General features: G+C 40.3%; 1 protein-coding gene across 2 annotated transcripts in view; it reads right to left on the minus strand.

Moving 5' to 3' along the window:
* The window catches only part of TNKS (tankyrase), a 147,847-nt gene that overhangs the window by 119,597 nt on the left and 1,603 nt on the right, over positions 1 to 26,647 (minus strand). For both annotated transcript variants that reach the window (XM_052776663.1, XM_052776658.1), the window contains exon 2: positions 16,142 to 16,366. In XM_052776663.1, the coding sequence (XP_052632623.1) occupies positions 16,142 to 16,366 (225 nt within the window). The remainder of the gene's footprint in view (positions 1 to 16,141; positions 16,367 to 26,647) is intronic.

Raw genomic sequence — 26,647 nt, forward strand, 5'->3', positions numbered from 1 at the left:
ATCATTTTTTTGTTCTAGTTTAGAGTATTCCTAACATTACCAGCCAAAGTCCTGGTGAGTCAATGGCTCCAAGCACTTCCCATCATTTTGCCTTCCCTACTTCTCTTGTTCAGGGCATCCCAGTTTCCCATTACCCCAGACAACGTTTTATTCCCAAGGCACCAGCATGTTGGTTTTGTTCTTTGTTGGGGCCAGACAGAGTAAGAGACAAATATGCCGACTGCAGTAGTATGAAGTAGATGAACAGAAGCTTACAAAAGCAACACTAGGCCCCGCTGTGCTGAATCAAAAAATTGTAAAGGGAATTAGAACAGTGCTCTCCAACAGCATAGACAGAAATGAGAGTTCTGACAGCAGGAGAAAGCAGCAGACAAGTAGCGGGGAAAAGTGATGGAGTTTTGAGCAACAGAGAAAAGCCAGGGACTGCTGCTGTATTAGGAACCAAGAGGGAAACACCTGTGAAACGTCTCAAAGGAATTGGGGCATGTTCCTGCAAAAAGGTGACACAGTCAATGACCCAGATGAAGTGCCTCTATACCAATGCACACAGCATGGGTACTGAGCAGGAGGAGTTGGAAGCCACTGCGCAGCTATAAAGCTATGATATAATCACTATCACCAAAACATGGTAGGAAGGATCACACAACTGGAGTGCTGCAATCAATGGCTAGAAACTGTTCAGAAGGGACAAGCGAGGAAGGAGGAGCAGGCAGTCGCCCTCCGTGTAAAAAAACATGAATTGACTCCACAGAGCTGCCTTTGAAAAACAGCTATCAACAAGTTGAGAGCTTATGGGTAAAAATTAGGGGCCAAGTCAACAAAGGAGACCTCATGGTTGGTGTTTACTACAGGCTGCCCAACCCAGGGGAGCTTTTTGATGAAGAGTTCTTTCTTCAGCTACAGGAGGCATCACACTTGCAGGCTCCGATCCTGCTGGGGGACTTCAGTCACCCTGACATCTGCTGGAGAAGCAGCACAGCAAGCTCTAAGCAGTCCAGGAGTCTTGGAGTGCACCGAGGATAATTTCTTAATCCAGGTGATAGCATAACCAGAGAAGAGTTACTAGACCTGTTGCCTACCAACACAGATGAACTAATTAGGGATGTCAAGATTGGTGGCAGCCTGAGCTGCAGTAGTCATGCCCTGGTGGAATTCAGAGTCTTGAGGGACATGGGCCAGGTGAATAATAGAGTCAGGACACTGAATTTTAGGAGAGCAAACTTTCAGTTGTTTAAAGAATTAATGGATGGGACCCTCTGGGAAACTGCCCTCAGGGGCAAAGGAGCTGAACAGAGCTGGCAGCTCTTTGAGGACATTTTTCTTAGAGCACAAGAGGTCTCGATTCCCACATGAAACAAATCAGGCAATGCGGGCAGGAGACAAACATGGCTAACTAAGGACCTCCTGGTCAAACTAAAGTGTAAGAAGGAAATGCACAGGCAGTGGAACCAGGGACATGTATCCTGGCAATAATATAGGGATGCTGCCTGGATGTGTAGGGATGGAATCAGGAAAGCTAAGTCACAGCTGGAACTGAATTTGGCATGGGATGCAAATAACAAGGGCTTCTATAGGAACATTGGCTAGAAAAGGAATACTAAATAAAACATACCCCCCCCCTTGATAAATAAGACATGAAAACTAGTGATAACCATTATGGAGAAGGCTGAGGTACTAAATTTTTTTTGCCTCAGTTTTCCATGGTAAGCTCTCTTCCCACATCTCTCAAGCCCCTGAACCTCAAGGCAGAGACTGCAGAATGAAGTCCCTCCCATTGTAAGTGAAGATCAGGTTCAAGACCATCTGAGGAACCCAAACATAGGTAAGTCCACAGGACCCAGTGAGATGTATCCCAGAGTCCTGACGGAATTGGTTGATGTAGTTGCTAAGCCATTCGCAATCATATTCGAAAAATCTTGGCAGTCAGGCAAATCCCCAGTAACTGGAAAAAGGGAAACATCACGCTCATTTTTAAAAAGGGTAAAAAGGAGGACCCTGGGAACTACCAACCAGTCAGCCTCACCTCTCTGCCCAATAAGATCATGGAACAGATCATCCTCGAAGACATACTGAAACACATGCAAGACAGGGAGCTGATTAGAGACACCAAGAGCAAATCATGCCCGAGTAATTTGGTAGCCTTCTACGATGGAATGATTGCATCAGTCAACAAGGGAAAAGCTACTGATGTCATCTACCTGAACTTCTGCAAGGCTGAAACAGGTTGCCCAGAGAAGTTGTGGATGCCCCATCATTGGAAGTGTTCAAGGTCAGACTGCACAGGGCTTTAGGCAACCTGATCTAGTGAAAACTATCCCTGCCCATAGCAGGGGAGTTGGACTACATGCTCATTCAAGGTCCCTTCCAACCCAAACCATTCTATGATTGTAATCCTGCAGGCCAGTTCCTGGAGATACAGAGTTTTAAAATTTATGCGGACGCATGGTCTTAAATGGTTGTTTCTAAGTAAAAGAAAGCTACCTCTAGAAAAGAAATGTTACTTTGGCCAAACATGACATAATCTAGATAAAATCATAGCACCTGCTTGCATGTTTCTATTACCTTGTCATTAGACAAGCAATAATAGCAACTGCTGGGGGCATCAATACAATAGCTAGGATCAATCAATAGCTAGGAGACTATACATGCAGACAGCTTAGAATATGGCTCCTAGCAGAGGCAACTCTTGCTTTAGAGCTGAAGTGACCATTTGGTCCATCAGGGACAGAGGATAACCATATCAAACATCTCACTTTCTTGACACAGATCTGCTCTTTGAAAGGCAGGTTCTCATGCATCGATGCAGTGCAGAAACTGTACCAGTTCCTACAGTATCAGGATGCAACTACCAAATTGAGCAGAGGCCAAATAAAACATTAAATGGAAACAACGCTTAGAGGTCAGACTTTCCTTCAGCTTAGGTGAACAATTCACAGAAACAGGCTTCAAAGCAGGAATAAGAAATCATCAAAGCAGCAGCATGAACAAGGTCTCCCAGTACCAACTTTCTTTGTTTGTTTTGAGGGGAGGAGAAGGATCTAGACAAAAAGAATATTACAAAGCATCACTTTAAAAGGACTTTATCCTATTTTCATGCAAGCTCTAATTGTTCAGAAAGACTCTTTTGTCACAGCCTTTTCGTTGTTTGCCCCAGAAGTACTTTTAGACTTTCCTTACTGAAGTTTCAGCCTCTTAGCAAGATAGTCTGACTCCTGGTCCATATATACATATCATAAACCTCACTTCCCAACACACTACAAAATACTTCAATGTATTCTAGAATTAAGTTTGCACTACATGTTCCAGAGATCAGATTTATCTAATCAAAGTAAGGTAGGGGAAAAGGATCCGAACCAGACAACAAAAACCAGAAGCAGCATTGCAATGGTCAGAGTTCTTCCAGCAGGGCAAGAAGATACCTTTTTAAAAGGCTCCTTTCTCCCTCAGTGACTACCCACAACTGTTTCCCTACAAGTAGGTGCGTCTTAACTATGATTAGTTTTCTATATGTAGGAAGCACTACAAAAATCACTCCCTGGTACACCAGTTCTGCCTACCAGCAATTAAATATGCACAGGGACAGAGAACAAGCAGAAAGTTTCAGAGGCTGTAGGCAGCACAGTAAGCTGATAATATCCTTCTGCCCTCAAAGAGCCAGAGTTGGTAGATTGCTCAGCCTGCATGAACAGCAATTTAAAGCCTTGATCTTGCCTGGACTTAAGGAAGTAAATATTCCTGTTTCATTTTTTGTATGGAATACTTTTCAAGTTAAAATTTTGCATTTCCAGCTAGCAGAAAACAAAAGTATATGGAGGTTATGCAGAATGCAGTCTTCTAGAGAGCAACCTCAAAACCTTAGTGTCACCGCAGTTTTTTGTTTGTTGGGGTTTTTTTGCATCAAGCAAGAGATGGCTCTGTCATTCCAGAACACTCCCTCCAAGCGCACAATCAGCACCAAAAGCTGTGTAGTGTAAAGGGAAGCTTTGGGACTTCCACAGTGAACCTGCAAAATGTAAGAACTCTAGAAACTTAAGTTACCAAAAAAACCCCACAAACCCAAACAACTTTCTTTGAGCTAACAAGCAAAGAATGACACTACACTAAGCATTTATTTAATCCCATTTATTTGCAGCCATGCTCATGCACTCCTTTTTCACAGCTCACACTGAATCGCAGAATGGTTGAGGTCAAAGGGGCCTCTGTAGATCATCTGGAACAACCCACCTGCTGAAGCAGGGCCACCTACAGCCAGTTGCCCAGGACTGTGCCCAGATGGCTTTTCAGTATCTCCAAGGAAGAAGACTCCACAACCTCTTTGGGAAACCTGTGTTGGTGACTGGTGACCCTGACAGTAAAAAGCATTTCCTTATGTTCAGAGGGAACCTCCCATGTTTCAGTTTGTGCCCATTTCACACAGAGGCTTAAGAATCACACCTAAGTGTGTTCAAGTCATCATCTGGAACACGTATGTTGTCAGTGTGCAAAATGGAATAGAAGACCCGTTAACCAAAAGAGCTTTAAAAAGAAAAACAAAAGCATTTAGCCCATTTTTAGATAGTACGGGTTGAGGCCTCACAATGCCACAACTAAATCATGCCGTTTTTCCTTGCAAGCAACAATTCTGCAGCTACTTAGTTTCTAAGCATTTGTTTTAGTATACTGTTTATTGAACAGCTAGAAATCTTAACTGCTGCCCTACCGTCTAAGCAATTTATGTTTTCATCTATATCCCAAGCTGAAAGCTGCTTTAAGGACAAGTCTTTCTTCATTGCTTGGTCCCCATTTCACTTTTCTCTGAATGAATTCACCTTTCTACTTCAAGTTTTATTCAAATAAATGTCAGCTGTAATCCTGGTATCCCACTTGACAGATTAAGAACCCTGCTTTCAGTGTCCTTGAAAAGCAAAAGCAGCCACTGAGGCAAATCAGGTCAACAAGTAGCATCCTAAGAGGAAAAGGAATTGAGGAGAGTTAAGAGAAGCCAAAGACCAATTCCAAACTCCTTCTGCATATGCTAACCATTTCTTCAAGGTGAAGTTTGGGGAAAAAAACTCCTGGTGGAAGTCAGGTGATAGATTGCATGTAGAATTAGCTATGTGGCTACCAGAATGCATTATTTGCCAGTGCACCAAAATCTAACACTCAGGAAGCAACACACTGAGGAGTCTTTAAAAGTTTCTTAGACCCTGTCCTGGATTTACCATTTTTCTGAAACAGAAAGGGTGTATCTATAATCAAAACCAGTTTCTCTTTTTTAGCACCAGAAGAAATATGCGTTGAAGAGATTCAAACCCTTGCAGCAGCTCTCAACTGACCATTCAGTGACGTGTGAACAAGAAGGGTAAGGAAAAAAAAAAAAAAAAGAAAAAAACCCCCAACAAACAAAACAACTGTTACAATCCAAGAGCACAGCCTTTTCCAGAGGTGAACTTCAGTGCCTACCAGGTTTCAACAGTACCTGACTTGGGGATGGTATCTTAGTCACACACCCTATGGAACACACACAGTAACGTTTTGACGTGATTAAGAGCTGAAACTCTTGACTGAAGAAGCCCCAACATGCCAAGTAACTTTTGCATGTTTTGCATAAAACTTGCACCTTGTGCCGATTTTGTAAACTCATCACTAGTCCACAGCATAGTTACCAAATATTTAAGAAATACAAGAAGTACATGAAATCTTAGGAATATCAAGCTGATCAGTCCATGAAATTGTGGCTAAAGCTACATGTTGGCCAGAAGACATAGGTATTCTCAAAAATTCTGTTTCTGAAGTAAACATCAGGAAGCTAAGAATACATTAAGTTCAAGCAGATATAGAACTCTAATAATAACTGACTAGCTAGTAGTACCGCATGTATCAGTCTTGGAAACTTTCCCCAGCCACTTAGACCACATTATTATATAAAACACGTCACATTACTTTCCATTCTTAAAGGACAGAGCTATATCCCTTTGTTCTCCAGTCCCAGAACTGCTCATCGCCATGCCCTGTTGATACAGAGCAGTGCAAGTCTTATCCTATTTAGCATTAGGTCCTTGACATGCAAATATTCTACACTGCAAAAATCTCACAATCTGTCAGGTAAGAAGATATCATCACTACTGTGGGTCTCAAGCTAGGGAAGGGTGCATACTACATCAGTCTGAGCAGGTTCCTCTCCTAGGTCACACCTGTGTCTTGTGCCATCCTTGTATCACCCCAAACAAGAAAATAAAACCAAATTGTTGCAGCCAGTTCCTCTTGGCTCCCTTGTTATGTAAGTTCAGTATCCAATACCATAGCTGGGTCAAGAGCACCATGCCTAACCAAGGAATTACTCAGTACTGCTTGCTTAGACAAGACATCAGTGAAACATGAAGACTACACACAGCATCATCAACAGCAGAATTCACACCAGACACTTCAGCCTTTCCTAGAAATGAATAGCTTTGTCTAAGAAGTGTGGTGCTTTTGTATAAACATGGAAAAACAACTAATTACTGGAGTACAGGAGTCTATGCTCATCATGAGTCCTAGCTGCATGAAAGACTGAAGTGAAGACCACACAGAACAAGAGGTAAGCGCTCAGTATTTTCAGCAGGCTTCAATCCCCATAGTTAATTTTGTACACTTGCTTTACATTGTAGAAAGAGCAAATCATTAAAAAGAGACACCTTCCTTTGTTCACTATAGGACAAATATTTCATTGCTTGCACATTTTTACAAGCAAAACCTTTATATCCTATAATAATACTTTAATCAATGTTTTCCATTAGACCAAGCAAACATCCGAGAACTCTGCTAGAATTGGCCCCACTCATTTATGTCTTAACAGCTACACATATATCTAGAGATCATTTTTAAACCACATATGAACTGCATTAAGACCACATGGTTCCTCTGAGAAGCTAAAAGCAGATATTACTACAGTAATCAGAAGCATAGCCCTGTAAGATTAAGTAATTCTGCAAGATACATAGAAAGCCACTGTAAACTGGCATCAGACATCTGAAAGCAGTTTCAGTGTCTGCAAGAGCAGTATCTGTTCCATTACTCTGTTCTGGGTAATATGCAACTTCCTCTTCCCCTCCCTCTCAATTTGCTAATAGTTAACATCAGTACTTTTGAAGACCTTACTTCCCATAAACGCCCTACAGCAAGTTTTCCAATAGTGTTTTGCATATTGTTGTACCACCTCCTTTGTGGCAAGCAACCAGATTCTGTTTTAACCAACACTTGTAAAGAAACATCATAAAATAAATGACTCTTTTCTTGTCCTCCACAGATTCTCCTGTGCCGAGCAGCCAAACAAGGCAAAAAGGCTAGTTTTCTTGATACCTGAATTTTAGGAAAGAAGAAATAGAACTGGGAAAAAGTCTAAAACCCACAGATGGGTTGTAACACATTAAATGTCAACACAGTTCAAACCTAACAGATGGCTTCCAAAATACACTATGTATGAAACCCCAGATAAGAGAATCCTTCTCAACTTATTTTCATGAAGTTGAATTTCAATCAACTTTTAGCAATACAAACACCATAATATAAATGAAGCCTTAAGGACTGTAAGCAACACAGTTAACATGACAGGTTTTACAAGCCTTCAGCACCACTACTTCTAGATATGAAAACAAGTAGTAATTTTATTAGCATTGTTAAGGGAGAAGCCGCTGCCTGAGCATTCACCCACCACTCAAGGAGTTGCACACACACCACCTCAGACTTTAACTAGTAGGACCAGAGTCCCTTCGCAGCAGCAACTCCAGTGAGCCCACGGGTGCCCCTTTTGACTCCTCACACACACACTCGCCCTCAGGCACTGCTTCTTCCCTCGGGCTCGACCCTGGGTTCCCCAAAGTAGAATCTCTAATCAAGGCCTTCAAAATAAAAAGCATAATTTATTCCAGCTATGGTGCACAAATTTAGACTGCTCGAGCTGGGCACCTCTGGAGAGGGACCCCAAACACTAAAATTCCTAGGCAATTATACTCTTACAATCTAAGTTCCTGCCTCTCACACCATAGTCTGGTCCAATAGTAATATTCAGGTCTGGGGTCATCTTCTCTCTCATTGGGGCCTTTTTCTCGTCTCTAGGCAGGTTCTTTCCTTTCTTAGTTTTTAGGCTAGTGGTTACTATATCTCCTTTTTCTGGCTCAAACTGGGTCTGGGGCTTTCCAAGTCTTCCTATTCCTCCACTCAGAGAATAGGTCAACGTTAAGCAAAAGCATTAAGCAAGCTATGAGTCCTGCTTTGTCATGAATGACTACTTTTAAGCAGCTAAACAAAGTCCTCCAAAACATCTTAACAGCCTCTATAATTTATATACATTCCTGTGCTATTATAGCCTTACAATCTTATCCCATTTATGCACCACGCTGCTTAAGTCTCATTCAGGTGTGGTCCACATGCTCGAGTAGCTCAGCTTTGCCACCTTCCACAACAGCTTAACCCTGCAGACAAGTCTTCCTCACCTGAAGTAAGGCTCATTTTCACCCAATCTGTATAAAGCATCACCCTCTCTGCTATCAGGTTTACTGTTGATTTTGTTTCCAAAGAGGATTTAACCTCAGGATTAATCCAGCTCAATGCTTGGTCCTCTCACAAGAATGTTGCGGTAGGGCAGTTCCGCCTTGTGTCAATGATCCATTCGTTTCAAGGCTCCTGGCACTCCGAGACCTTTGTCAGGCACACATGTGTGACTGACACTGCTCACAGAGATTTTCTTCATAAAGCATCTATCACAGCTACATGTGCACAGATGCAAATGCCAGCAGAAAGGATTCCCTAGAGCCTTTATAGCAAACAACCCCATCTCATTTTGGCAGCTTTTCCCATAACAGTAACTCCTGTAGACTGCACTACATTAACAGACCTGCCTGCACATAGATGTCACATACCGAAGAGGTATCCTTCACACACAGAAACTGACCAACTTCCCTCCTGTCCTTCTGTCAAAGTCCACCAGGGAGCACTGCAGTTGTATATGCCATGGTAGAGTGCCCCAAACCATTTTCTGTAGTCACTTTTGACAAAAGCCCTGTTGTCTCACACTCCAGTCCATTGTTACTATGACAACAGTATTACAGAATTTCTCCAAATTACCAATGTTTGACTTCAATCATGGGTTCCTCCACCCCCACGAGCTCACAGAGAACGCAGCCTTACTCTCAGGTCCCTTTCAATACGGGAAGTCTGAACTACAGACTTACGCAGTGGGAAATGTAGTAAGATTCAGCCCAAGCAGCTCTCAATTCTGTGATGAATACTAACATTTAGAAGCTGACATAGCTTAAACAAGTGGTTAGAGGACATGACACTATTTAAAACCATGAACAAGAACTCCAGTGAGAAAGCAAAAGCATCCTTCCACTCAACCTAAAACATGGAATTTTTATCCTACAGTTGCTATCATGCAAGGTTCACTTGAGAAGGACCCCATGAAGAAACAGTATGAGTAGACTTAAGCATATTAGGTCTTTGAGCCACTGTGTATGCACAGGATTTAAAACCATTTGCTACTCAAGGAAGCAGGGGTCCACACACATGCTATCACTCACAGACAGAAACAGACCAAAAGAATTCATAACCTGAATAGTCTGATGAGCCTGCTTCCACAACAGATTTGCCTTTGATCAGTATCTGAGTAATAAATACTATTAATAGCCAGGATATTTATTTGGCATATCTAGACAGATACTAGATAGATGCTGTTAACCAGGACTGCTTGGCCTTAAAGCAGATGAAACCACAAGGTGTCTTTGCTCTGTATGTCAATGTTAACTGCAACCAAGAGACAGGAGAGCTCCCCCACTGTAGGGATTAATTCATGTCCTCCTAATGGAACAAAACTCAAGTTTCTGGTACACAAGAACAGTCTAAAGTTCTTTAGACTGTCCTGCAGCTTAAAAATGTTCAAATACAAGTCACTGTTTTCCCACCGCACACTGAGTAGTCAGCAGCAGTAGTGCTCCAACTCCGTAATTCAAAAGTCAAAGCAGGAATATTAACAATATTCAAGAATCTTCTGATATAAACAGCAACAATAGTTAAACATTTTAGACAAAATATTTGGAAGTACTCACTTAAGAGCATTTTCCAATGATTTTACAAGCCTCCAAATATCAGATTCCTGGGATGCCTCTTTGAATCTAAGCTTCCTTCTAGAACACCAGTTCTCCAAGAGAGTCTTTGGGAATTCAGTACATCTCTCCAACAGACAACGTGCATAACCAGCTCCCAATGTACCTCAATTACCAATATCCCCCTCTAATATTTATTAAGAAGCTACTAGTCTTCTTACAGGCTTCTGTCAATCCAGCAGCTAAATCTATAGTCACTGTAATCATTTTTCAGTTAAGATGCTAAAGCTTCTCCCCCTCACCTCACCCCATCCCATTCCCCAAAAGAACTGGCTACTGCATAATTTTGCTCTTTGACAGTATTTCCTGTGATTTTTTTTTTTAATTTTTCAGGTAGTAAAATCAGACACAGCTCTAACTTTTAGAGCATTACAGTTCCTCTGCTTGGAAGGCAAAACACTTTGAGCATTCTAAAATCTCAAGGGACAAAAACATCATCAACTGTAATAATTTCACTATTTGTCGTATATGCCTTCTTTGCAAGGTGACCAAACAGGCGAGCAGTTCAATAATTGGGCAAATTACCACTTCTACAATTTGTTTAAGGTTTACTGTGCACTCGTTCTACCCATGAACTACCTTTTGTAGTTCATTTTTTTTTTTAATCCTGACAGAAGACTTACCTGCCCTGCAGGAAGGGGTCACATCATATTCCCTCCACATATTTCAGCCTAAAGATATGTAATAGCAGAAGGCAATAGCTAATGAATTCTTCTCCTTCCCCAGTCCAAGAAAGCATAGCAGGGTGAGCAATGTTTTGACATGTTAACAAAGAGACATTTAAATAACAGTGATCCCTATGCTAAGGGCAGGACCTGTACTTTGGAAAACCTGCTAGCTTAAAAAAGTTTTAGTTTGCTTGCTTGCTGTATCTTTCAAGTGCAAAAAGGATAATGGAAAAAAAATCAATTTCCACAGAAGTTCTCTGGTCAAAAAGAGACAAACGCACCTTGACGCTACCATTAGAGATCGCTTCGTAGCACCGGGATGGTAAATTCATCATGCCACAGGACCTTTGCAGGAAATTTTATGACTCGCCCAGAGGAAGCCAATCAAAACACTGGTCTAATGTCATATTAAGTAATTCCTGACGGATCCTTAGCACTGCATGGGCTAAAAGCAATTTTAAAAAACTTTCACAGTTTTGTACAGTGTTCAAGGGAGCTTTTCATTAGCTAGAATTTTTTATTTCCCTAAAATTACTAGAGTACCCTGTATGTTCAAGATCCATAAATCATGGCATCACCATAGAAGATGCTCATGGTTTGCATATTTGTGAAGGATGCCCTTTAAAAACTAAGCAGGTGTATGACACCTGAGATCACTTTCAGGCTAGCAGTCCTATAGTTCTCACAACACTTAAGTGGAGAACCACCTGGGGAAAAAAAAAAACAAACCCAAAAACATCTCTGCAGGAACAACCACAGCCTCTGCAGAAACACAGTGGAGGACAAAGCAAGCCCGGACAGACTGCATAAGCACAGCTTCCGTAAGGTTATTTTTAGCCTATTTTTTTTAACAAAAAAAGTGTGTTGCGCAAACACACAGTCTTAAAGGAGCTGTTACCCCTCAGGAAATACCTTGGAGCTACGCCCATTCAGTGCTCAGCAACCAGAAAACCAAAACAGAAAGTTACCCTATAAATCTACTACACCTAGTTTTGATGTCTGTACCCCCACATACCAACTCCTCACCCTTAAAAAAAAAAAAAAAAAAAGACAAAAATACCAGAATATTCAACAGGATAACATGACAGAAGACTGAGTTTTTCAGCTTGGAAAAGAGACATTTGAAGGAAGAAAAGATAGAGGCCTATAAAATCATGAAGGATATGCAGAGTACAAATAGAAATGACTGTTCACTATTTCCCATGAAAAGGAAGGGTTGCTTTTTTCCTGCAGGGCTACTAAATTGTAGAACTCTCCTGCCACAGAACACCTTCAAAGCCAGAAGTATAGCAGCATTTAAGAAGCGATTAGATCTATCTTTCAATAATTTTTTATACCAATGGCTACGCAACACAGTCCAGATGCAGCCTCTACTTTATCAAGTTCCTAAATTGCTGGCAGCCATGAGAAAGAAGGATACACTAAAGCCATTCATAGTCATTGTTGGAGAAAAGTGAGCTACACAGATCTTTGGTCTGACTGCAGTATAGACTTTCAGATGAAGAAATAGATCATCCGTTCTCCCCAGCCTGACCTGTAGAACAGTCACTACCCTGACATTGCGGCATTCCTCCAAACACACTTTACAGAGTTCACCATTCGTTCATTATTCCATGAGCAAATGCAACACTGAGGAACAAAACCACTTTTCATTAGCTCTAGAAGCAGCCCACAAACACTGAAAATGCATCTTCCTGACAGATAAAGCAATCCTAGATGCCATAAATACTGGAGAACACTATCTGACAATTGGTTTTAATGCTTCAATACATTTAGTCCAAAAATTGATTACATATAGCAAACAACGCTTTCAAATGGATTCAACTACTTAGCAACTAAACAAATCTGCAGTGACTAAATATATTGTAAGAGATGGTCAGCAAACCAGCTGAGTACTGCTTACCATACTCCAAGATCTCTTGCACTTCCAGACCCAGGACACAAAAACAACTGCCACCTGAAAGTGCCACAGTCCATATTCCTCCCAAACTCAGCATATTTGTGTTCTCTCCCTTTAAGTTCCTGCACTGTCCTACGATTGTAATATGCAACCAGTAAAACAGAAGAACAAGAAATCATACTAGTCATTTGCTGTCTTACAGTTTCCTGGAGTAGAAGTTTGTGCATAGTCTGATGAGTTTTCATCCATTCATGTACACTTCTTATTTCCACATAAGCTTCCCAGTGGCAGGGTTTGTACCTATTAAAGTTGGCTGTACAGCTGAGCACTCATAGTACTTTTAGCACAAATATGCACATTCCATTCTAAGGCTAGTGCTAGACACAAGAGCATTCTATAGTTGTAGTGCAATCACTACCTAGCTTTTGCTGGTCTTCCCACCCTGCTTCAATGCCTGGAGTTTTCCTCTGAAAAACTGTTATTCATGAACGTGCTGCATCTCCATGCTTTGTTCAATTATCACTTTGTCCCTTTTTGACCTGTAAAGTGGCCAAAAGAACACCATTCTATGCTAGATATGATAAAGAAAAGATGCAGACTGGGGTGGCAAAGAAGAAGGGAAGGAGAGAAGATAAATTGGAAAGGTCTCTCCCATTACATCATTTGGAAGAAGATGCCAAGAATAGGTAGCCAAAAATGAGTCTAGATGACTAATTCCTACACAGTCTATTGCTTTTCAGACAGATATCTAAGTTCAGCAATAAATTCTAGGTTATGCCAGGATTTCCAGAGACTATTCTTCAATAATGCTTTTAAAAAAAACATGCCTTGCTTGTTTAAAAAGGAATACTCTAAGAATGTGATTTTTTTTTTTTAGAGGCCAATTTCTTCCTTCATATCTGCTGTAAGTCTACACTTAAGGTGTAAATAGCAGTACTGTACAATATATTCCAGAAAGCTATTCAAGTATTCCTAGTCAGAATTTGTGCCCCATACAATCATTGTTCCATTATCCTGTGTATAATGTGTTCCTTCAAAAGACTTTTTGAGACAAAAGCTGAAGACCTTAATATAAAAATTATATATAAAACCATTCAAAAGAAACAGGAACTTGCCAAAGACAGCAAAACATGCTTGCCCACTAGATATTAATTGCAAACAAACTCACCACAAACAAGAAAGAACAGACTTCTTTGTCCATACTTGTCTCCCAGCAGTTTTATGGAATCAACTAAATCCCAAAGAAACATCATACTACGGTACATATTAAATCTAGTGACTGGTGACACTGCCTTCAGTAGTAACTCTCAATGTTGACAGATCAAATATCTGAAGTACAAAATACATGTATATCTGTAACTAAACTGAGCACAACAGCATCATGGTTGCTCCTTTAATATAAAATAGAGTAAATTTTTTAAAAATTCCCAGACTCCAATCTGCCTGCAAGTAGCTTTGTAAGAACTGCATCTAGTCCTGCAGCCCTGCTCAGTGCTTCCAAGGAACCCTACAACTGCAGCAGACATCAGAATAGCTTTGGGATTTGATCAGTACAACACGGTGAATATTTTATATATACGGATCATCCCCTTAGTCTAACATCTAACATTTAGAGAATGAAGTTCTGTGTAATACAAGCCATAAATTTGATTCTGTACTTCCTTTCACCAAGCCCACAACTTCTTGCTGAATTATAGTATACCTTTAAAGGTATCATCAGTTTGATTATGGTAATTAGATCTAAATAATCTCAAATTACTGCCAACATTGTATATCAAAATTGGTGTACCACATAATCTGCCACCTTGATCTGACCTGCCCTATCTCCTCCACAGAGTACCACAGAGCCTTTAGACAAACCACCCAAAGTGACACTACCCATGCTGCCCCCCCAATCCTAAAACCTTTTGTTGCAACCATCTTTCATCCTATCACCTATGAACACAAAGGTGTGCTGCTGCACCCCTTCCTGCTTTGTAACAAGGTTTTAAAAGACCAAGCAAGACGAATCTTTTCCAAACCAAACAAACCCAGTCCTCCTTTACAGGGCACTTTTCTTCTCAGCTTCTTACTATCAACCTTCTCCCATTTAATTTGTATTTTCAGTCAGCAGTTCCCAAAGCCAGGCAGACTCCAGCACTGAACAGACCAAAGTAATAACTTCCTTTAAGTCACATACAAAACTCCAGTTACTGACTGGAATTTAAGCTTACTTTTCTATTCACCATTGTCACAACAGACTGTTATTGGGACCTACTATATCAAGGGACCTCTTCCCATAGTACTGCTGCATAACCAACTATACTCAGTAACTGCTGTAAAATATTCTCCGTATGTTTTACCTCACACAAAGAGATGAAATGAATGAAGTCCATCACATCCCTTGTAAAAAGAAGAAATAGACTAAAAAAATTATATTTTGGTGCTTCCTCCAATTTTCTTTCCCTCAATTTTTGGTGGTTTTTTTTTTTAAGTAATGACATAAGTATTGCAATAAAGCTAATGCAAGAACTTGTCCTGTAAGTTTTGCAGCTTTCTCTGCAGGAATTTTGCTTAATAAGTCTTTAAGCAAATAGACATTATCTGAAATTCTGAAAATTGTGTCTTGTTATCTGGATAACATATAGAACAAATCTTATGTTCATAATCTAACTGTGGTTCCTAAAAATCAAGCTTTCCTTTCCACGTTTGATATAAAACACAATGTTGAGCAGGCCATTTTATTCAAGTTAGTAGATGTGAGAAGAACCAGAATTGATAAATAAGTTCAAGGAACTGATCTGAGTGTAAAAAATAAAAATAGAATTTCCCATTTAGAAAAAAAGTAATACTAAGTACACTGAGAAAAACCATAAAAGTTAAAGACATCCTGACTGAAAAGCTTTTTATACGTTCTAAACATTTAAAATGATTGAAGTGTTCAATTTTATTTGAAACTGCTTTGGCTCCAGGCTACAGCACACGCACTGAAGATCTATAACCACTGTCAACAATGGTATCCTGTAACTTGTATTGGAAATCTCCAAAGGACTAATGAGATGTTTCCTCATACTGTATAGAATGAAAGGTTAACCATCTTCCTAACCACTAGGACAACATATAGAGCAGCCCAAAAAGCAAAGACTTTACCTAGTAAAGCTAGTTTTCTTGAGAGCGACCAAGACAGACAAACTTCCATATTCAGATTCTGAATACTGTAATTTAACAGACGAGGAGGCTTTACCCAACCTCGCCAGGTTAGTTTTTCAGATGCAAGTTCAGCAAAGCTTGTATTATACACCATGAAAAAGTTAGTTTTAAATTACTATCGCTATACTTACCTGCAGGTTTAAAAGAAGTTAGCTCTTAAGAACAAGCAGTATCTTTCATCTCAAGTCCAGCACATTAACAATTACAACTGCACAAAACATGTATCTGGTAAAATTTCAATATAAGAAGTGACAGACACTTACCAATACACACATCTATCTTCCCCTTGATAGCAGCTTCATGCAAAGGAGTGTAGTTCCAATTGTCTCTAGCATTTGGGTCTGCCCCTTGACACAGTAACAGACTAACCACTTCAGCATGACCAAAAGAGCAGGCATTGTGAAGAGGTATCAGCCCTCCGTCATCACGAGCATGAACGTTGGCTCCTGTCTGTAGCAAATGCTCTACAACATCCTTCCTTCCAAAACCTGTAAGAGAACATATTTCTGTTCATTAGTCTGGTAAAACAAAACGATTTAATATTTAAAACTGTTCACTCTTAGTCCAGTGTACAGACATCAAATGATATTATTCATGTCCCTCTTCTACTTTTTGGTTCATTTCACCATAAAGTGAGACTATATTCATCTGCTCAAACAACAGCTGAAGATTCACTTACAGTCATGACAGAAGTGAACAGTGTTGTAGTATAATTAGCCTGACTGGCTGCCACTCTCTCCCATGAAGTTCTACAATAGGCTTGCCATTCTTTTTCAAGAAAAGCTTATTATAAATCTTAAAAATTTAGTATAATCTGTGCATACCTAAAGCAAGCATCTTGCATACTATCTCTCAATATAGGTCTTCATCTTGAAGAAGACCTCATTAATAAACACTGAAGGACACTGTCAGTGCTCAAGCAGAACCACCTTATCTCAACCCAAACTACATTCTTGCTCTTTTACAAAGAGTCTGACTACCTCCAGCTGACAAAGTGACAGACTTAGAAGTTATAGATAAGTAGAATTGAGAGTTCAGCTGGAAAATAATGCCTCAGGAAGGTCTCAGCCTAGGAACACAGCCTCTGTTATGGCCAGGGAAAACATCACCATAAAGCCAGTATCATTAAACTAATATGCTTCAAAATCCTGCATCAGCATGCCAGGCACTGACACCATTGTCCACGATAAACCTGGAAAGGTTCTAGTGCCCAAATGTGCTTCCTATTGCCCCAAATGCCTTAGAGCAGCAGTTTCCAAACTTTTTTGATTGCACACCCCTATCAGTAAAAAGATTTTTGAGCACACACCCCCAATATATGTATAAGTCATATACATGCACTACTGCACTATTATGTAGATTATAAACATACACAAAAATACAAATTTTAAAAGGCTGAGATAAAGATGAAATAAATACTGTTTTTAAATTTCTACTGTATTTATTAGTGGTACAAAATATATTTTCTTCCTTCACCCCAATGAAATATTTTGTACACTCCACTTTGGGGACCACTGCCTTAGAGGACAGGAACAAAAATCAGGCTCAAGAGGGACAGTTTGAACTAAACCACAAGTGTTCATTTTTGTACTAGGCTGAACCTCAAAGGTTGGATTGCATTTCTTATAAATCTTGGAGCTAAAAGTAGTATCACTGGGTATTTTAAAAGACTGTCACTTTAAGAGTTATTGTGTCTTCTTGTAATCATGGATACCAACCAGCTTAAGTATGAAGAATCCCACATATATGAGCTATATTTATGAAACAGCTGAATTAAATGCTGCAGCAAGTGAAATTCCATCACAGTGGTGCTAACTGGCAGCTTATAGATTGTATTAACTCCACAGATCACGGATCAAAAACATAACTAAAAACGTTATTTCCCTTCTAGAAGGCAAATACAAAGCTCAAGGAAAGCAACAAAGCAGCTGTCAGTTCTCCCCTGGTGACCATGTAACTCAGCCACAGCAAAATGCTGCTGAAACTGTAAAGAAATGGTTCTCAAAAGTCAGCACCCTCAGTGGCAGGCAACAACTCATGCACAAAAACTTCTCAAATCAGAATGTTTTACCCCAGAGTTGCAGTCCCTGGATAGGACCTCCATTTCAATGAATTAAGCCCCCTTTTTGCCAGAGTAGCGCCCTAGTTAGAGCTACGCAGACTTATGGTGCAGTATTAACATGCTTTTCCCCCCACAGCCTATATGGTGAGATCTCTAAGCCAGATCTAGCAGCTTTACATCCACACCAGCTTATCCAGTTAAGGCTGATGTTATAACTCAACATCCAGCTTTCAACCAAGCTGCAGGCTAACTATTCTGCAGGAGTTTACACTGTCTCCTCAGGGAAGCACAGAGTCCTTCAACACCCTTTCTTGAAGGACAGAAGTTTTGTAGAACCTGACTAATGCTATGGTTAAGGCAGGCAGGGCTAAAACAAAAAGCCCCTTTACTGAGGCTTACCATGGTTTCAGGGTTTTGATGACAGGTTAGTTTAACAATATCTTTATTTCTGCTTAAAGAAGTATTCTTATAGAAGACACAAGCAAGCAGGTGGAAGAACAGTCTGGGGGAGACATCATGGATACGCACACAGATGCTCACATCTACTAGACTGCAGCAGTTCACACCTCGGTTAATCCTGTATGGCAATGTAGCTCAAGGGCTCCAGTTAACAAGTACAGACTGGTTACTTTGGGATAGCTGTAAGGATTTCCCCATCCCCACTCTACAGAGCTCTCAGCTGCTTTCAGCACAGATGCTGGACCACTACAAATTACAAGTTAGCACACTGAGCAGATACCAAGGTGGGTTTTCTTTAATACATGGGGCTAAACAGCAGTTCGGCAGCTGCACCACAAGCTGCAGAGCCATACCAGCTGCAAGAAGGGGCCCACAACCAGACTGGCACCACACTCAGCAATCCAATTTTAGTCCATCACTGCAGATGAGTCAAAGCTTTCTGGTACATTATATACTGACCACTTCACATTAGAAATTACACCACAGAAATGGAAGTACGCGAATCAAAACTGGTATTATTAAAAGTGATACTTATTTATCACGATAAAACTGCTACCAGAAGACGTTTTTCTTAACTGAACTGTCAGCAGGGCCACTACTACTGTAAATCACTGCAGCATCTAGCATGAAAACTTTTTTGCTTGTTTGTTTCTGTTATAAAACAGTTCAAGAACATCACCCTTAAGTCTTCAAATAGAAAATGACAGCTTAAATGGGTACAACAGTAAACAAAGGGTATCTGGTCCCACAGCAAAGCTAACAGGCCTGGGGCATAAATACCAAGAAGCAAGCCCTCAAGGTTCCCACCTTTATATTGTTCATTTGACTGGCAAAGGAAAATTGAGCAAGAAAAGAATTAGAAAAGGATGCTTTCAACTAAACAGTAAATCAACAGATTTTATTAGCCTTTAGTTTTTATAGGCTGAACTACTAAAAACAGTGCTGAAACTGCATGAGCATTTGCTTTACATGTACTTCCTGTCTCCCAAGGAAAAACAACCTGACAGTGCCTGAAAACCCAGATTCCTTTTCAAACTGTTCAGTGTTGTGATTTTCAGGACTACACACATACTTCTTCAAGGTATTGCTGGACATAGGTTCATTGATAAAGGTATCTTTGGAAATGCCAGCAATAAACACTTTCCAGTTTTTGGCAAATTAGCTATTCTGTTCAGTCCTCAAAATGCACAGTAAAGGTTACTGTGATTTTATCCCACCAGACCACCCATCTTTCAGAGAAAAAGTAAGCAATTATGGGAATAGCTTCCCCCACCACCAGAGGCAAACCTGTAAAAACTTGAATTGACAAAGTGCCAGAAACTCTTTAAAATGATCACATGACCCAATCTGACAAAGCAGTTGTAATTACTGAAACTCCTGCAGTGTTGGGGTCACCTTTTGTAAAAAACAACAGACACATGCCAAGCCATTTGTGACAGATGAAGCACATATAATTCGGTTTAAACTGAAGAAACTGATGTGCTGTCATTTAAGATGACTGTAAAAATCCTACTCTTGTATATTTCCAGCGCAACTTTTAATTTACTAAGTCTAAGGAAGAGTTCCCAAGAAAGGACCAGTAATCAAAGATCCCCAAAGACAATCAAATAGAAGGTTCCTACAGAAAACATCCCAAACCAGGGTAACCACGGAGAAGAGTCATATTTAAAGGCCCAGCATGCAAGCTTTTTTTGATGAGATTCACCTGCCAGCTTCCAAAGCACACTCATGGGCATGGTCCCTTATTAGCCTGGGCTATTTCACACAGGTAGAATGTACAAGCTTTGCCCTCATTTTAGCTTCTTTACACAATTTAGAAGTTTCAGGCAAGTCACGGTACCTCAGAAAACACACTGTCCAGGAAAGAAAGGAAGCAGTAATCCCATTATAAAAAGGCAGTAGCAAGAGCACATCTGAAATTAAGGGTGAAACACTCATCAGTCAAACCAAAGGCGGCAAAAATTCAGTGACTCTTCATTTCTCCACTCATCTCACAGAAACAACAGAAGACTAAGGCTTGGCAAAAGCCAGGAGGTAGACGTAGCTGTGATAGCTTTACATAGATCAAGAGACAGGCAGACAATTCAGATAAAACGCCACTTAACTAGTTCTTTGCCAATGCTGTATTCTTGCCTTTTTCCAATTTATACCTGTCACTTTAGGCTGAAAGTGAGAAAAAAAGGCTTTAGGTAGTAAACTGGCAGCATGAAAATTAAGCTAAATAGAAGTTTTAAATGCTGTCAGACAGGACAGCACACAGAGACACAACCAAATGCTTACTACTACTGCCAAGACCACCTGTCTACTTCACATCCTGCTCCCAGCCCACAAGCTTGTCCTGTCCCATCTCTTCTTGTGGCATTGAACCTAAGTACAAGAGGCAACAGGGTGAGCAGGCTGAATGACTGATGAGAGAAGCGATGCAAGGAAAGCAACAGGAGCACCAGCTGATCCGCCCGCAACACTACATGCTCCAGTTAGGGCTTCCATGTTAAACCTGCTTTCAGTTAGTCTACAAGCTTTCACATGGTAACAGTTCACAGACACTTAATTACCAATACTCCCAGAAGCCACATAATTCATCACACAATTTCAAGAGTAGTTTTCAGTAAGTTTGGTAAAAAAACAACCAAATAAATATATGGACTTCCCACTAGAACCGGAAGAATGCTTTCCCCAGTGGGTACAATACATCAAGTAGTCAGTTTGATCAGTTTAAGTACAGCTGTACTGTTTCACCCGCAGCCCAATTAATGTCACTTTATCACAACATAGCATGAACTCCTCCAAATGCCAATTCCAACCTCTGCAAAGCTGCTGTTATGTGCAGAGTTTAACTTATCACACGGAAAACTTCTAACTCTCACTAGGTGTTTTTCCTCCTCCTTTCACCTGCTTGTTCTTAAGAACACATTGACTCCAAAAGGAGTTAAATTTTACAAAAGTGTATAATCACAGGTTAAGCACACCTGCAGGTATTACTGTGATCTTAGGCAAAGCAGGAAAGACACTCTTACTAGATGCAACCCCACTTGTTAGTGCACTAAGCATAGCTCATATGAGAATACAAGCCCTTGAAGTGGAAAAACACACATCTTAGAGGCACACACCCTTTCAAGAATGGTTTTAAACTGTAAGCTAAGGGTGGAAAAACTTCAAGCTAAGTCACTGTACATCTCTTTGCTTTAGTACTGCATATTCTGGGACCAGATTTTTCCCCAAGACAGGTCTTCCAAAAGCCACCAGCACTTCTCCCACTTCACTAGGCAGAACACAATTAAACTGAGTGATTTAACTAAGTAAACTGAAGAGCCTTCAAGCTAGGAAAAAGGGTACCTGGTTCAGTATTACTGAAGGTCTGAGATTTTTCGTTTATATCCTCTTGTAAATTCCTTCAAAGGATTTTAATGGGAAAGAGATACAATACATTGCACAAATTACTGCAAGACCATTCAAGTTACCAGCCACAAAGAAAGCAAGCTGAACCTTCCTAGGAAGTAATATGCTTGCGACACTAACAGTTCATGTACTACAAATGCTACAAAAACATAAAAGAAAGAAATTCAAAGTCAAGGCCAGTAATTTATCAATTCATCTTTTTACATGAAAGTCTGCATTTTGCAGGCTCTGAGCCTAAGGCTGCCAGGATGTTTCCTAATTGCCTACACAATCTGCACTCTTCATTCTATCCATATGAATCCAGCTGAAAATTGTTATTACCCCTGCTTTAAGTTGCACAAGGCAGAATTAATCAGTGACTTAGCTTTACAAACAGTTGAGTAAGGTCAGACATCTCTTCTATGGCAAGGATATATCAGACAACTGCAACAAAATGAGTCAGAGTAGTTTAAGAATGGTATCTCAAGCAAGGCTTTCCAGGGCAATTTAAGCTAACTTGTTTTACGTTGCACCACAGGTGGAGCGGTTGATTCAGGTGTCTCTGCACAGAGTGGAAGTGTGTAATAAGTTACAAGCTACTTCCTGCCTTTTCCTGGCTCTCCCTCAAGGAACACTCAGCAGCTAGTTATATTAGTTCTGCCTCGTCAGTTGCTTATCTCACTCACATATGTTGAAGCAGCTTGCATTTTTATGATTAACAGCTTGCTATTTGACAAATCAACTTGATCAGCTCTCTCCTTAAACTCTGACTGCTGACTATTTTCCAACCCAAGTGAGATCCCTTCACCTTCAGGATTAAAGTTGTGTACTCCAGAAATTTTCCAAAGAATATTTATATACGTTAGCCTTCATAAAAAGATTTGACTTCCAAAGGTTATTACTAGTGATATCAAAAGCACGCTTACAGAAGACTACTTTCCGCAAACAACTTTTTGCCATTACTATAGACCCAAGAAGAAAGAAAACAAAGAATATCACTGATGCTCTAACGAGTCACCTTAAATCAGGTTCCTCCAAGCCTGAGTTTGGGCTGATACCACCAAGAGCACTTCACCCTGTGACTGCAACTCCATACCTTCCAAAAGCCACTCTGGAAACCTCTACCTCTTCCTCAGTACAGAAGTGGGCATTAAGCCACAGTTCAGCAATTACTATTAGTACTCCTGCATCCTTGGGTTGAACACTAGAAAGAGAATAACTGTAAAGCTAAAAGAAGATGTTGCCTAAGAACTTGAGGGGCTAACTTCATGATTAAATAAAAAAGTTAAACTTCTCATTAAACAGGTGTGGAACTGGACAAGCTTATGACTGTGGCTATATGAAGAAATTGGCTAGGACTCAGCTTATTTCTATCAGGTCCATCCACCTAGTCATTTCTGAAAGAGGTGCTATTACTAATGATTTACCAGCAAAGACTAGACTTAAAAACATATGAATCAAGGTGTCAGCAGCAAATACATATATATCCTTTTGTAAGGCTAAACCTTGTTTCAGAAGGGAAGAAGCAAGTCCGTTACCAAGCTGGCTGCTACAAATTCTTGCTGGCTCTGGGAAAAAGCTGGGATTTCAGACAAAAGGTCACAGGACTCCTCCCCATCTAGGCATATGAAAGGTAGAAAAGTCTTGGAAAGCCAGCCTTGGTATGCAAGTGCTACAAATGGAGGATAACACACAAAAAAAAAGCCATGAAAGCACCACTGCTAACATCAAACATAATGGACCAATACAGGCGCCCCCCCAACCACATGATTCACAGAAAGTATGTAGGCTGAGTAAAGTCCCACTCTACACCACACAAAACATGACACATTATCACATAGACTGAAATCATCCAACCATTCAAAAAAAAAAAAAAAGTCAATAGCATTCCCCAAAGGGGAAGAAAAATCTACCTCACACACGCAGAACAACCAACTCATTTGGTTATGCTGGCTAAAAAGGTATTTTGCCAACTATGTGACAACATCATCACCAAACACAGGATTATCAAGCCAGCTTACAAGAACAGACAGCACAGGCATAAATAAATTTTTCAACTAGTGAGGGGTATATAATAAAGATGTTCATAATCTGGTGAAATCAACAATGACAGTTAAGATCTTTCTCAAGGAAAAGAGGTAACACATCTTTAGATCAAAGGAGGAATGCAGTGGAAAGGCAAGGGAGCGGAATAGTTTGCCTCATTCAATGCAGTTTGAAGAAGAGAACCATTAAGCAGAACACAGGATATTCTGGTTGAAGAGGGTGGAAAAAACAAAGCAGCAGCAAGTTACTTTTAATACAAGTTAATAGTCCAATTATTTAGTGAACTCCTTACCACAGGATGAGCTACTACTAACATGTAGAAACTGGGTCTTGCTCAAATAGTTGCTGAGCTACAAACTGCAGGAAGAGTACTCAGAGAAGTATCATATATGAATAGGGCAAGTGTATAACTCTTCCCTAGACATCTGCTTTTCACCACCAGTACGGATAAAACCTCGAGCCAAACATACCTTTGTTCGTGCCTAGCACAGTTACTTTTTTAATTCTTTTTAGTTATAAGCAAGCTAGTTTTCATTGAAAAAACTGAATGCAAATGCTGTGAATACATTAATACCTCCACTTGGTTTCTTTTTTGTATTTTAAAGTCACTCAATCACTTTCAAGTCTTTAGAATCTGCTTCTTACTCTGATTCTTGGGTGCTGCTGGACAATATACAAAGCCTGCACTGGTACCAGAGACCCAAATACCCTGCAATCCACACAGCAGTTGAGACACTACTGAGTTTTCCTCTATCCAAGCATGTGTACCTCTACAGAAGAATCACTTGCAAAGGAAAAGCTGAGCACCACACATCCTGAAAGACATTCAGAATTTCAAGAGAGGCTCTGCTAGAATAACAGTCCAGTTGGAGGATGAAAGGAAAATGATCCTTTGTGCAACCTCTTCCTGCTTGCAAGAGAGGTCTCTATCACCCTGATATGGCCTCAGTATTAATTTATGCCTTATGAATAGCTAACCAAAGTAGGTCGGATTTATTCAGCACACTAGCTGACATTTCAACACAGAGTTGAAGAACCGATTCCCCTTCATTCAGATCAATTGACCATTCAGATATCCCAAATAAAGAAAATCTGGATAACACTGTTGCTTCAACTTGATGTGGCTGTGCACATTTTATCTGGAAGTGGATAATGGACAGATGACTTCAACTTCTAGAAGCAGATTCATATCTATCTCCGGCTTTTGAAATAACTGATTACAGAGATTTCAGTTCTCACCTTATCCCCAGCTTATGTACATGCTAATGATTCTGAACGCTCTCAGAAGTCACCCCTTTTATCTTCCTTCTGCCACGGGAAAGGAGATAAAGGTGATTTTGAAACTAGAAACCTCACAAACCTTAAGGAAACCTGAACTTAGTGCTTTTCACAAGAAACTGGAACTAGGGAAGTTGTCCCTCCCTGTTACAGCAAAAGTAACTTAACTGCCTGGCCTTGCTGCCAAAAAGGACATCTGAGAAAACCAGACTGAGCTAGGGAGAAGCCAAGTACCCAGAGCGGGGAATGAGGGTGGGGGGAGAGGAATCCAGCTACCCCCAAAACTGGGAAATGAAGAAGAAATTAGAAGAATTCCTCTATCAGAAATCACAAGGTCTGAAGTGGAATCCTCTGTCTTGTCATTTAAGAATTTAGCTTCAAAAGGTTTGAAAGAAGCAGTTTAAAACATTGCATATTGCACTCTCCAACTGCCGTTCCCCTAGCGAAGGGGCCATATAATTCACACTTATGTATGGCTCATAAAATATGACCTATTATCCATAACACAGCTTCATATACACAGCAGACTCCTATGCTCATAAGCAAACAAGTTTTATTTCTCCTTTTGCCCACAAAGGAGAAGGAGATCAAATCAACACACTGCATCACCGGCAGATATATACTGCCTAAGATCAGTTGCATTCAAACAACGTGCTTACGGGCCTTTCCAAAATGCAGGACCCCAAGATCTCTGTAATAAGAAATCTGCCTAATACTATGATTACGCATCAAATCCATTTGGACCAGACATACTGCAGTGATTTGAGATAAAATATGTATGGTAGCTAAGGAAAGCCTTAAATCTAGAAAAACAGATACAGGAATTTGTTAAGTACAAGAACTTCATCTGCCGTTTTCCTCATGGTACAAGGAAGCACCTTCCATTGCTATTACAGTAACATCCTACTGACACTATCGCCTTTCAAAGCCTTATCCCCTCAAGTAAGTTTTGTTCATTCCTTCTCTAATCAAAGTAGAAATTACCACTGCAGCTTCAGCACTACTTTGTACTAGCACTGAAGTTACAACTTGAGATCTCAGAGTTTAAGGGGAAGCAGCAAGGTCTAATTTTAAGTCTGAATCCCAAACAAGCAAAGCAGACTCAAGATCACCCTCCCAAAACTTTTAAGAACTTCATGCACATGCATGCAGTTGTACCAGCATTATGTTCCAGGGTTTGCTAACATTAAGTCCATCTCTGTATCCCAGCGGTTCACTGTGTTTTGAACTCCACATGCATAAGGTCATGCTTTACTGGTAGAGCTCAGGGATCAGAGAAGAATGAAAAAGAAACTGCTCAGGACCAAAAGTTCCCTTTGAGGCATCATGAAATGCCACTTGTACTCTGAAAATGAAAACAAACCCATACGATCTCAGAGAGTATTATCCGATTGATAAATTGAACAACACCGTTCAGAGCTCCAGGCAACATTGTGCCATAAAATGTTTATTTTTATTATCGATTTCAACACAGTGCTTTAGAGCCATACGCCAGCATTTAAATACCGACCACTAAATATAGTCCTGTTAATGATCTTAATTTATG

Source organism: Harpia harpyja, chromosome 2, assembly GCF_026419915.1.
Source record: "Harpia harpyja isolate bHarHar1 chromosome 2, bHarHar1 primary haplotype, whole genome shotgun sequence".
Lineage (NCBI taxonomy): Eukaryota > Metazoa > Chordata > Aves > Accipitriformes > Accipitridae > Harpia > Harpia harpyja.